The sequence below is a fragment of the Salmo trutta genome, chromosome 14, assembly GCF_901001165.1.
Source record: "Salmo trutta chromosome 14, fSalTru1.1, whole genome shotgun sequence".
Classification (NCBI taxonomy): Eukaryota; Metazoa; Chordata; class Actinopteri; order Salmoniformes; family Salmonidae; genus Salmo; species Salmo trutta.
Window position 1 is genome coordinate 43,739,813 of NC_042970.1, and position 13,689 is coordinate 43,753,501.

At 46.9% G+C, this 13,689-nt stretch overlaps 1 protein-coding gene across 1 annotated transcript; it reads left to right on the top strand.

Annotated features, from left to right (window-relative positions):
• Window positions 1–240: 240 nt before the first annotated feature.
• LOC115147813 (uncharacterized) lies at window positions 241–12,581 on the top strand. Its single transcript, XM_029690098.1, has 6 exons — window positions 241–656; window positions 4,974–5,242; window positions 5,421–5,532; window positions 7,499–7,591; window positions 7,741–8,243; window positions 8,419–12,581. The coding sequence occupies exons 1-6, from the start codon at window positions 612–614 to the stop codon at window positions 9,860–9,862; spliced, it is 2,466 nt and encodes an 821-aa protein (XP_029545958.1). The 5' UTR covers window positions 241–611; the 3' UTR covers window positions 9,863–12,581.
• The last annotated feature ends 1,108 nt before the right edge of the window (window positions 12,582–13,689 follow it).

Below are 13,689 nucleotides of genomic sequence, written 5' to 3' on the forward strand. Positions count from 1 at the left end.
CGTGTGCGTGTGCGTGTGCGTGTGTGCGTGCGCGCGTGAGAGAGAGAGAGAGTGCGTGCAGACATTCACAGTCCAGCCGGGTTACTATGCAAGAGGGGGTGGAGCCTCAACACAAGGCTGGCACAGAAGGAGGGAGGGAGGGAGAGTGAGAGGGAGGGAGAAAGAGGGAAGGAGAGAGAGTGTAATAGATAGAGGGAGGGGGGTAGAATGACAGCTGAGAGAGGGATGCGAGATTGTGTGTGTGTGTGAGGGCGAGAGAAAGAGAGAGAGAGCGGAAAGAGAGCTGAGAAGAAGAGAGTGCTGAGATCCTCTGTGAGTCAGTGGAAGCTGCTTCTGTCTCTCTGGATTTTAGCAGAGGCTGCCTCTGGTAGGGAGAGGGAGAGAGAAGTAGAAAGAGAGAACAAGGAAGAAACGGAGAGTGTGAAGGAAGGAGGGAGAGAGCACTAGAGAGGGAGCGAGAGCGTGGAGATCTTTCTCTCGATCTCTGCTGGAGCACAAGGATCTATGCTGGATACTTCGTCACTCTTTCTCCTCCTCTTCCTCTCGTTCGCCGGACTTGTCTTTAGAACAGAGGGAAACCTCAGACTCGGCGCTCATCCGTTGCCGTGGCAATGGGCTGTCGGCTCTCAGGGCCGTTGTTCGGCGATGGATTGGGGGTTAGTGTGCACCCTTCTAAATCTGTGTGTGAGTGTGTGTGTGTGTGAGTGTGTGTGCATGCTTTCGTGCGTGCGTACTGTATGTGCATCTATGTGGGTGTGTGGCGTATCTGTGTAGATGGGATTTATGGGTTGTGGGTTGTGGTGATGTGTGGGTGTCATGTACATGATCAAGGAGATGGGGAATAACGGAACAGAATACAGAATACACAGAATACACACCATGACATGATGCCTGCTGCCTGCTGTGTGTGTGTGTGTGTGTGTGTGTGTGTGTGTGTGTGTGTGTGTGTGTGTGTGTGTGTGCACGCTTGCATATGTGTATGCGAGCATGTGGGTGTGTGAGAATACATAATAAGAGTTAGATGGGCATGTATTTTATTATAAGAGAAATGCCATATGTGTGAAAGAGTTATTCTATATTCTAGAAAGATTGCATCTATTGTGTCTGTTCTGCTGTCTCTGTTCTAGCAACATTCAGCTCTGTGTATTATAGTGAGGCTCTGTGTATTATAGTGAGGCTCTATGTATTATAGTGAGGCTCTATGTATTATAGTGAGGCTCTGTGTATTATAGTGAGGCTCTGTGTATTATAGTGAGGCTCTGTGTATTATAGTGAGGCTCTATGTATTATAGTGAGGCTCTGTGTATTATAGTGAGGCTCTGTGTATTATAGTGAGGCTCTGTGTATTATAGTGAGGCTCTATGTATTATAGTGAGGCTCTGTGTATTATAGTGAGGCTCTGTGTATTATAGTGAGGCTCTGTGTATTATAGTGAGGCTCTGTGTATTATAGTGAGGCTCTATGTATTATAGTGAGGCTCTATGTATTATAGTGAGGCTCTATGTATTATAGTGAGGCTCTGTGATGGGGGCATTTGAGGTTTTGTGTGTGTGCGTGCGTGCGTGAATGTGTACATGACAGTGTGTGTGGGTACAATTGTAGATGTGTGACAGTGTGTGTGTGTGTGTGTGTGTGTGTGTGTGTGTGTGTGGCAGCCTCTTGTGACCAGCGTTGATGATTACAAGGAGTGACAGCCTTGCCCATCCAACACCACTGAGAGCTGTGACGCTCTGTCTCTCCCCTCTCTCTATCTCTCTCGCTTTCTCTCGCCCCTCTCCTCCTTCCTCTCTTTCACTCTTCCCCTCCTCTTTTTCTCAATCCTCTCCCCTCTCTCCCCTCCTGTCTCTCACGTTCTCTCTCTTCACTTATCCTATTTAACTTACATTTATCCCTCTCCATATTTCCCTCTCTTCTCCTCTCCTCTCCTCTCCTCTCCTCTCCACCCCCTCTCTCTGCTGTGGGGTGATGCCTACACTCTACAACATTTCCTGTTGCTTTTACAGTAACATACAGGCAGTCAGTTGCCTGTAAGTTACCGTAAAAAAGGTACTATGTTACCGTACTGTATTTTACAGTATCCAATACTGCTACTGTAATATTTTGTACTGTTGTTTTTACTGTAATTTACAGACAACTGGCTGCCTGTACGTTACTGTAAAACAACAGTACAGTGCGTTCCTGTAACATTTTTGCAATAATTGTAATGAATTAATGGATGAATTCATTAATTGAGGGGAGAAGGGGTTTGTATTTTACAGTATTTTACCGTAATGTTTGGGATTGGTGCAAGCAGATTGGTTGCTAGGTAATGTTTTCAATAAATTGGGGCTAGAGGGCAAAATAGACAAAAGGACATGTAAAATACTCAACCATTAAATGTTAGAGACTTGCTGCCACTCCAGTCTGTCCCCTATACACATTTAATTGTTGGGGCACTACTACTGTACCACATAGCAGTTAAAGGTGCACTATGCAGAAATCGCTCCACCATTTCCTGTTTGCTAAAATTCTAATAGGTCACCTAATTTCAGTTTATGTGACAAAACAGACAAGTATAGTATAGAGAATCATTGTACCATTTAAACAGCTGTGAAATATATTTTCCATAACCCAAAATATTGTATTTGTAACTTTTTTAGCTGGTGTACAAAACCAAAGTAAAAGACTCAAAACTTAAGAATGGGGCTCATGGAAATAGCACATATAGAATAGATCTACTGCTTCTTAGACTTGCTTTCAATGGGAATGACAGATCTATCACTCACAACTGTATGTGAATTTGGTCAAGTCACTCCAAAAGTTACATATTACAGGTTCAAATTGGTACAGCACTCTCACTAACGGGTAGCACAAACATAGGCTCTTACAAGGCACGCCTCAAAATATGTGAATGAGACATAAAAAACAATACCATGCAACAACTAGTGATCAAAAGGACTTTGGCGCTCCAAAAATACAGTACGCTAATGTATTCTGTGGGGTGGAATTCGAAATAAAGCAATTCTTTATCTGCCCACAACATTTTCCCACAATGCACCATAATTTACAATATGCTGCTGTATAACGCTTGATAGTATTTTATTGTTAATAAATGTACAACTTTACCGTCTAAATCACAGTTTTCCATTAAAGTGTAATATTCAGTATAATTCATTTTGTAAATCATGTAAATGTTGTACACACCTTGTTTGGTCGATTCACTTAAGACCTTGATGTCGCTCAATCCGATCACTCAGAGTTACCAATTGCTAATACCACAATGCTGTGTGGTTACAGTAATCTACTGATAAACCAAAGTTTCTTCGGAATTTACATGATCATTAACTGTTTACGCCTAACATCACCCAGAGTGCATTGCCATTTACAGCAATTTACTGTAAATAATGAATTTGGTATTGTATAGTACTGTAAAAACAACAAGATTGTTTTGCAGTGCAGTCTCCTGACTCTTCACCCACAGAGCTTCTCTGTACAGATGGCATTTTGTATCAGTGCACATGGCCCGCAGTAAAAGGCCACCATAATCCTGCCATTGTGTGTGAGAGTGTGTGTGGACAGTGGACTGCATGGATAACACCATTAAATGATATCTCTCTAGCTTTGTGAAATGTGTATGTTTGTGTGTGTTCGTGTGTGTTCGTGTGTATGCGTGTGTGTGTGTTACAGCATGCCTCAAAGAAGGCTGGATGTGTGCTTGGCTGGGTGTCTCCTCGTCTGGGTGTCTCCTCGGCTGGGTGTCTCCTCGGCTGGGTGTCTCCTTGGCTGGGTGTCTCCTCATGGGGGTAGCATGTCAGGAAAATCTCTCCAGATCATGTCGACACACAGACGCACAAACAAGCTCTAACTCATATACACAATCACAAACACACACGCTTCAATTTGTAAATGCAACACATTTTGCCGTTACACTCACAGAGATAGACGACACGCTCACACACAGTGCTTTCTCTGCAGCCTTCACAGTAAATCAATTTATTGCACTCTCTCTCATTCTATTTCTCTTTTCTCCCTCTCTTTACTCTCTCTCTCTCTCTGTCTCTGTAGCTGTGTGTACAGTAGTAGGTGGTGAGTCGCGCTAGTGATGTACTGTAGATAAGAGATGCTGTGTACAACTGTGTTACTCTGGTTGGGTTAGGGTGTTGTTGGCTCGCGACTCCAGTGTCATGGCTCTGGTGCTATGCTTGGCATCGGGAGTGCTTCATTGCAGAAGCCAGATATTGAATTCCAAAGGTTTTGTTTGTCCTCTTGGGTTGGAACACTGATATGCTCTTAGTCCTCATCCTTGCAGCCCCTCCCTTGATTTGTATTTGTGTTTGTATTTATTATGGTTCCCCATTACTTCCTGCCAAGGCAGCAACTACACTTCCTGGGGTCCGGCAAAATTAAGGCAGTTATACTTTTTTTTTAAAAAACCTTACAATACATTCACAACAGATTTCACTACACACTAAGTGTGTGCCCTCAGGCCCCTACTCCCTTACCACATATCTACAACACAAAATCAACGTGTACACGTGTGTATAGTGCATATGTTATCGCGTGTTTGTAAGCATGTGTCTGTGCCTGTGTTTGTGTTGCTTCACAGTCCCTGCTGTTCCATAAGGCGTATTTTTATGTTTTTCATTGATTTTTATTTTTTGACTGCTTGCATGAGTTACTTTATGTGGAATACAGTTCCACGTAGTCATGGCTCTATGTAGTACTGTGCACCTCCCATAGTCTGTTCTGGACTTGGGGTCTGTGAAGAGACCTCTGGTGGCATGTCTTGTGGGGTATTCATGGGTGTCCGAGCTGTGTGCCAGGAGTTCAAACAGACAGCTCGGTGCGTTCAACGTGTCAATACCTCTCAGAAATACAAGTAGTGATGAAGTGCTCTACAGAGTAGATGAGTGAAATCTGAACCCCCACAATATGGAGCCTAGTGCACTATATGGGGAATAGGGGGTCATGTGTCTCTTTGTGTTTCCTCACAGGTCAGTGGGCGGGATCTGAGTCACCTGACCAAACGGGATCTTTCCCACCTGAGCAAACAGGATGCTCTTAGAATCCTGGCTGCCTATGAGCAGCCAATCACATTGCAGATCAAGAGCCAGCGTGGGAGGGGTTACGGCCTACAGGACTGCAGCACGCAGACTGAGAGACACTGGGAGCCTCTCACCCTGCCCCCCCACCTGGCCCTGCGCAGTCTGGGTGTCACCGCAGCCGGAACCATGCCCAGGGTCAACCCTGCCTACCAGGACAGGTAGAGTCACAGATAGAGTGACACACACACTTCAAATGTCTATAAAAATTCACTAATATCTTGCTCCACTAATTGTTAGATTTGATGACTCCATATCTCTTTTCCTCTCTTCTCTTATTCTCTTTCTTTCTTTCGTTCTCTCTCTCTCTCTCTCTCTCTCTCTCTCTCTCTCTCTCAGACACTACTGCAGCCACATGAGTCTGCCTCGTGATCACCGTGACAACGGGAGATATGAGTACTTACCTACCGCTCCACAAGACATAGAGGAGTTGGAGCCACTGGGTTACCAGGTGAGACAAAACAAAGACACATGTTCACACACACTCACACAGGCACTTTGACAAACTGTCACCTAGTAGTAGGATGCCACGCGTAACGTCATAAAGCTTTTCCTTTGGTTTTGTATGAACAATAATCACTTGATGTTGTCAGCCAATGCCATACCCTGTAATTAAGTCTACGGCAGGTGGGTACTCTGTCTGTGATTGGACCACCATTCATCACTCAGTACCTGTAGTAGAGGCAATCAATGAACGGTGTAAAATCCTGCACCCCCACTCATTATTGTGACTGGTATAACTTCCTATGTTGTAGACAGGCGATGATAATTAGCCAAGATAATTAGCCCATTGTACTGTATGGTGCGGTACATGTGATGAAATGAGCTAGACCTACAGAATACTGTCTGTGTCTGTGTTGTTCTGCAAGTCCATTGAGAGGATACTATCTGTTGAAGGAAACGACCCCGGGACTAGTGGGAAGCTCGTGGGTATAGTAGTGGGTTGTATGGATCTGGAGGTGAGAGTGTACACAGCGCTCTTTGAACAGGGGACTGCACTTGGGGATACATATAGGGAAAAACAGATACTGAACGAGAGGAGGTTCAGAGCTTACTTCTCCAGGGTGTGTGGGGGGGGGGGGGGTGAAACCGTAAACATCGGGATAGCCTTTTTGTTTGAATAGGGCCCCAGCTCTTCCAATGAGTTGCGTCTGAATCAGGGCCAACGTGAGTCCATATTGCATTCCTCTTGAAGGAAACGTACCCTTAGAGTTCGCTGATCAAGGCTTTGACGCATTTTTTTTTTTTTTTAATAAAGGCCCTTTTACTTTCCAGAGTGGCTGACTGTGTACTGTAGTGTAGAGCAGGGCTGACTGTGTACTGTAGTGTAGAGCAGGGCTGACTGTGTACTGTAGTGTAGAGCAGGGCTGACTGTGTACTGTAGTGTAGAGCAGGGCTGACTGTGTACTGTAGTGTAGAGCAGGGCTGACTGTGTACTGTAGTGTAGAGCAGGGCTGTACAACGCTGCATTTTTTTTCAAAATGGAGCAGCTTCCCTCAGCCAACCCAGTCTGGAATTATTCATGCTGCCGACAAGCATTAGGGACCTGAGATGGAACTATAGACACACGTGCGCACACACACACACACACACACACACACACACACACACACACACACACACACACACACACACACACACACACACACACACACACACACACACACACACACACACACACACACACAAGCAGGATTGCTCAGGCACAAACAGTCAGCGTGCTTTGCCGCTGCATAAATAGAAGAATAACCAAATCAAAAAGCCTGATCCTATTTACATCTGAATAACCGACACGTTTGTCGTCAAGCGCATACAAACACACCACTTACAGTATATACCCAAACACACTCAGCGAAACACACACACACACACACACACACACCCGTGTGCACACGCTCACACAATCATAAACAGCGCTCACGTGTTCAGCGGGCGGAATGTGAGCTGCGCCTAATGAAATCCCGTTGGAGAATGGAAGGATGCTCAGCTCGGGATACAGAGGGGAAAAACACACTCCTCTCTCCCATCTACAAACATACTCGTTTACTGTCTACAGCACATGCTGATGCAGATACTGCTGCCAGACACAACCTGCAGTTCAGTGCAGTAAATCTGTACTGCAAACCTACAGCATGTAACTGACTTGCATTAACGCCCATACTTAATAATCAGGACTTTTGATAACAAAGGGATATTTAGGGGGATTTTTTTGGAGAGGCTTGTTCGCTCCAATACAATTATATTTGAAAATGGAAATTACATAACCAAAGTTCTCTAATTAGCATTTTCAAAAAATCAAATGCTTGTTTATTCACGTAAGCACACATTATTCATAGTTCGTTCAACATTGATTAACCGCTCGCTCTCTCACTCTCTCATCCCCTCTCTCCCTCTCTGGGGACCTCTCTCTCTCTAAGGACCTGGAGCTGGCCAGTCGTGTTCCGAGGGATCAGAGCTGTCTGATTGGCTGCTGCAACAACCTAGAAGAGCCCAGCAGTTACCACAGCCAGGTGTGTGTGTGTGTGTGTGTGTGTGTGTGTGTGTGTGTGTGTGTGTGTGTGTGTGTGTATTCATGTCTGTGTGTATGTGCTGTATAGCTGCATACTGTGTGTGTGACTGTGGGTTATTGCTAACCTTTCTCTCTCTCTCTCTCCTTCAGACTGAGGATGAGGACTATATGTTGGAGAAACCTCTGGGCTACCTGCCACTCCACCATGAGCTGGACAGCGGCCTGGGCTGGACCGACGGTAGCCTGCACCAGGGAGACCTTTCTGGCCTGGAGACAGAGGAGGGGGGTCTGGAGGAATGTCACCCCAGGGGAGGGGGCCTGGCGGTCAGTGGAGGAGGGGGTGGAGGTGGAGGGTCTCCATCCTCTGAGTCCTTCATCTCGTCTGAGCTGAGCGACTCAGGGTTCTACAGCGTGAGTACGGGAGAGTTCCGCCGCTTCCAGAGGCTGTTAGAGAAGCGCATGTGCCTGTACAAAGCTCGTCTCCACCACCAGAGGGAGGTGTGCGAGCGGGAGCGCCGCGACAGCTGCCAGAAGAACCACAGAGAGCTGCTTGAAGCCATCCCTGAGGCACTGACCATGCAGCCCCAGCCCTCGTGCTCCATGCCTGGCCTGGCCGCTCCATCCATGGGCCCTCCACCCCACGGACTCTTCAGGTAGGGGTTTATCACCAGACAATGATCATTATGATTGTCATAGTTCTCCATTATAACGTGATCCATAGCCATCCATCTTCAAAGTATCCTCAGTCCAGTGTTGAACGATGATAATGCATGTTGTTCACCACTGTTTCATCGCATTTACAACTCCTGTTTCCCTCTGTATCTTCAGGGTGTCGTCCGTCCAGTTCCGGAAGGCGGATCGTCCCTGTCTGAGCAGACACAGCTCAAGCAGCGGGTCCCTATTCAACCCTCACCACGCCCCTGCGCCCCTCTCTGCCCATGCGCCTGTCCTCTCCACCTGCAGTACCCCCTCCGGCCACCGCAGGCCGCCACCTCCACTGCAGCACCAGGGCTCCAGCTCAATGGGGCAGCTGCGGAGAAGCAGAACCCTGCACCACCGTGGCCCACCCCAGGAGCGTGTCAGACGGGCCAGTCACCCGTCATCCCCCTCCTATGCCACCCTGCAGCATTGTGGGGTAGCGCCACCTAGAGGCCTGGAGCTGGGCCTGCCTGAAGAGGGAGAATCAGAACTGGTCCTCACACACCCAGCAGGATTGGCCCTCTCACCCCAGCAACATGCAACCTCGCTGGGGGAACACAGAGGAGCTGTGCCCTTACCAAGGGGACATTACTGGGACAATAGTGGAGGTCATGATCAGCTGGTTAATGACAGGAGGCAGCAGCAGGAGAGGAGCTTTATGTCAGAGATACCAGTGCGGGAGAGGGAGCAAGAGAGAGAGAGAGAAAGGGAGCGTGAAAGGGAGCGTGAAAGAGAGCGAGAAAGAGAAAGAGAAAGAGAGCGAGAAAGAGAAAGGGAGCGAGAAAGAGAACGAGAGAAAGAAAGAGAGCGGGAAAGACAAAGAGAAAGAGGAAGAGAGGTGCACCGCTTCAGCACCCTCACCCACCCTCCCCAGACATCCATGGACATCCATGAGACATGGCCTAAACCGGCCAATCGGCTGTCCCACCAGGGGTCAGGGGGTGGTGGGGGCCTCTACAGCACCCTGGAGGGCCACACTGGGGTCGGGGCTGGGGTCGGTGGAGGGTCTAGGAAGTGCCCCAATCCTAACCCCAACACTAACTCCAACCATCCTAACCCGAGAGCTGTGAGGAACCAGATTCTTCGCGACCGGGCGTCGCAGCTAGCGGACGAGCGCAGCGGGATGAGTACGGATGAGGAGAGTCAGGAGGTGATGAGGGGGAGGTACTGGAGCCGCACAGAGAGACGGGAGCACCTCCTACTGGCCCGCGAGCAGAAACAGCAGCAACAGCAGGCCCGAGGGCAACAGGCTTACACAAGGCCAGGAGCCAATGGAGGATCAGGTTCTCTGAGAGAGGCAGGCGTCAACACAAGAGGAGGAGCTATGGGAGGAGGAGGGAGAGGAGTTATTCAAGAGGAAGAGGCTATGTCTGGAGGGGGAGGGTCTTTGGGAGATGGCCGGTGCAACACGGTGCTGGAGCTCAGCCAAAGGAAGTTGAGTCGTCTGCAGAACAGGAAGCTGTTAGATGATTGGACGACGGTGGAGGAGCTGCTGACTCACGGGACGAGGCTGGGTACCCGAGACGAGATGTCCCTCTGTCCCAGCTCACTACTGACTGTCACTACTGTATAGGGTCTGTGTGTGTGTGTGTGTGTGTGTGTGTACATGCGTGTTTTCCACTATAAAGCACCACGGACAATAGCTTTGTGTGTGTGTGTGTGTCAGTGCATGACCTTCTTACTAACTGAATACTGTAACACACTGCAAGTGTGTGTCTGTTACAATCTGTGAGTCTGTGTGAGAGAGGAGCGGTGTGTGTGTGTGTGTGTGTGTGTCTGCACCATGTCTGGCTGCCTCATGCTCATGGGGTTTGAAAAACAGTTTTCTAAAACACAATAGAGAGAAATAGTAATGGCGTCTTTTTGTAGGCACTAACTCCGCCATGGTTCGTTGGACAAAGCCGATGAGGAAAATGAATGGCGTTTTTGTAGGGGTTTTGGATAAACGCCGAAAATAAGGTCTGTGCGGAAACACTGGCTTAGGAGATCTTATACATTTTGTTCTATGAGAATCTTCATCAGCTAACGCCACTTTTTGTGAATTTTGAAGAATTTATGTTGTTATAAAAAACACATAGATCACATAAAAGCTTCATTATCCGTAAGGGTCATGTTAACTGACTGCTATTATCTCATAGAACAAAATGTAGAAGCTGTCATAAGCACGTGTCAACCTCAGACCTTATTTTCGGTATTTGTTCCAAAAACTCTTTCCCCATTCACTTTTCCCCTAGGGATGGATGAACGAACCAGAGGTAACTTATTTCCGGGTTTTAAGACTACAAGCTGGCGAGCTCTATACAGTATCATGTCATTTTGTTGCTCTTATTTTTGGGTAATTTTTTTTTATGTAAAAAAAAAACAAAAAAACGCTGACATTGATGAAACATTGACTTTTACGCCTCAACTAAAAACGGGACTGAGATTTCTAAAAGCAATACAGCACCGTAAGAGAATCCGCCAGAACACAGCTCGCTGGACACGAGATAAGATCGTAGTCTTACACCGACGCCACAGCACAGCAAGCGTAGCACTGTGTGTTCATTGATAACCGCCCCGCTCAATCAACGTGTTTTTGACACCGAGATCCAGTTTACAGTCTTATAGGGGGAGGGTGTTGCAGTGGGAGATGTTTGTACGGTGCCTGATGTGATTGTGCTCGACCCGCCTGGTACCCTTGATGCCGCAACAACCAACCCAACCCTCTCCACCCTATCGTTGGCTTGACGTTTACATGACCTGTTTCCAGGGGTAGATACTGTTGAGTAGATAGATGGAGTAGGCTGACCCTGAGGCTGGCCAGAGGTTAATGGTAAATAGTTGTGGTACTGGAGGCCTCTGCAGGTTAGGAGTCAATTAGGCCCAGGAGAGAGGCTGGTGTTTTTACAATTAACCCACAGAACATTGACTGTACAGGGAAGGGACTCTGGCCAGTGGAATGACTGTAGAACGATCTATTGGTGTTGTTGTTAGCTCACAAAGCTTTTATGGAAGGTTACGAATAAAATTGTTTGTCGTAGTGGTGTAGAGCCTTTCCAGATATAACACTCACAATCCATGTAAACAACAACAACAACAAAAAACGTGTTTTAAAAAAAAATAATTTGTAAAGAGAGCTGTGTCTGGCTTTATTTATGGTTTGAAAGGAGCGGACCAGGATTGTGTATATTGGTCTTAGCTGGCTATGTATAGCCTTGTTCCTTCTGTGTTATTTTCTTCTGTACATATTCATTATGGAACGTACCGTACAAGGCTAGGGCACAGGGTCGACAATGGGGTGTTAAGCTCTAGTTGCCGAGGGCCACAATGTCTGTAAAAAAAATTGTATTTCTCCCTTGATTGATCAGACAGATGGGGGTCAGATGTATAAAATGTTTTGAAAAAGGCTTATGTCAGGGTTATGCAGACTTATGTCAGGGCTATGCAGGATTATGTCAGAGCTATGCAGCCCTGTTAACTCAAGGTTCACTGTGGTAGGTACTACTCACACTGTCATTGATAACTTCATGTAGTAATAATGATAATAGGTGTGATTTGCTTTGTGATTAGTGTTGTCGGCACTCGTCATTAGTGGCACATGGCGCTACAGGATCACACACCTTAATGCACTGAGTGTGTTTCTCACACTCTCACACCGCGTGTGGTTCTTACACACACACACACACACACACACACACACACACACACACAAACAGCAAGAAAGACTCACACCTGCCTGATGCGTGAGCTGAGAGAGGCAGAGGAAGAGAGAAATGGAAGACAGAGAGGGGGAGAGACAGAGGGAAATGAATACTGAGAAGAGAGAGAGAGAGAATGGGAGGGAGGGATGGAGAGAGGGAGAAAGAGAGCGTGATGGATTCGGTCGCTCTCTCCTCGAGGTGTTCCACGTCACACTCGGCACGACTCAAATGCTCGGAATATGGATGGAAAACGACAGGATTTATTCCCTCCGTCCCCTCTTCTATTTCTCTATATATATATATATACTGTATGGTGAGGATTATTAAGGCTGAAAATAGCCTTCTTTTCCTGTGAGAAGTGAAATCGCACAGGAGACGCTTGGGGTGGGGGGGGGGGGCGGACTTGTGACTTAAAGCTCAGCACACCTCTGGTTCCTCTCCCTACTCCCACTGTACCGTTTCCCCACGGACAGGGCTCCAAACGTCTCCCACACCTTAACGTCTGTGCAACTCTCCGGTTCTGCTCGTTTTCACTTTTCAGAAGACTCTTTTTGGGGTAGGATGACGATGTACATGTGGTTGTAATAAAGAGATTTTAATTAGCTACTAAAAGCCGTCCATGTGTTTGAATGTTGATTCTACAATGGGATCAGATGAGTACATTTAGCTCCACCTTCAAAATCCTTCAGATTTTCCTCCAGCCATTTTGTAAACCTGTTTTATTATGAAGACGTTTCCCCCGTCCATTTACATGCGGTCCTCCACTCTGAGCTGTCCTACCTGGACCTAACTGATCTGAACAGACCACAACGCAATATGGCCTCCCAGGAATTTGGTTCCACCTGTCAACTTCTTTCCCATCAGTGTGTGCATAACTAAAAGGACACAAGTAGAGGGACCCACTCCTCTAAACTGACCCATTCCACCACATCAATAGGGTCATTGTTGATCCTCCAAAGTTCATGTCATGTTGACAACAGGCTAATGAACCAGTTTTGATTATTCTAACTTAGTGAGGACTGACCATGATGATCTGATATGTGGAAGGATTTACAGTAAATACTTTACACCCTTGGGAAACAGACTCTTTAAACAAACCTCAAATAACACCCTATTTCACATACAGTGCACTACAGAACACTAAACACACTCCGCTCTAAAATCTACATTCTATGGGCCACGGCAGCATGTGTCGTCATTCAAGACTCTGACATCGATCGGAATGTGACTTCTTCCTGGTTCAAATACTTCTATCCTGTCCCTGGTCTGACTCCAAACTCACGTAGTCAGCACCGCCCACCCATCCATCACAACGGCAACACGCCTGGCCAATTATCTAATGAGCTCGGTCTTATATAACCAGCGTGAATGATGAGCCAGTCAGCCATGCTGAGGAGATGCACCTTCTGCCCATACACACATTCCTTTATTACCCTGACAGCCTAAGAGGGTGAACAGCTGTCCACACATAGACAGTCAGAGGCAACTGTAATATTTTCCTATAGGCCTATGACATTTCCATCTGCAACATTGGTCCACTCGACCAGATAAGCAATGCACACAGAGGGACCGGGAAGGTTTAACTAGCCCATTGGCTGTTGTGGTGTCTTTTCTTTTCTCTCAATTTCTGTTTTTTTCCCCCTTCTTCAAATTAAAAAAATAAATAAACTACTTTTGCAGTGGGTATAGGACCATATATTAATTTACTGGATGGCAGCAA

Coding starts and splice junctions, on each gene's coding strand:
- LOC115147813 (XM_029690098.1), top strand. CDS start 612: ATGGGCTGTCGGCTCTCAGGGCCGTTGTTCGGCGATGGATTGGGG. Junction 5,243..5,420: donor AACCCTGCCTACCAGGACAG/GTAGAGTCACAG, acceptor TCTCTCTCTCAG/ACACTACTGCAGCCACATGA. Junction 5,533..7,498: donor TGGAGCCACTGGGTTACCAG/GTGAGACAAAAC, acceptor TCTCTCTCTAAG/GACCTGGAGCTGGCCAGTCG.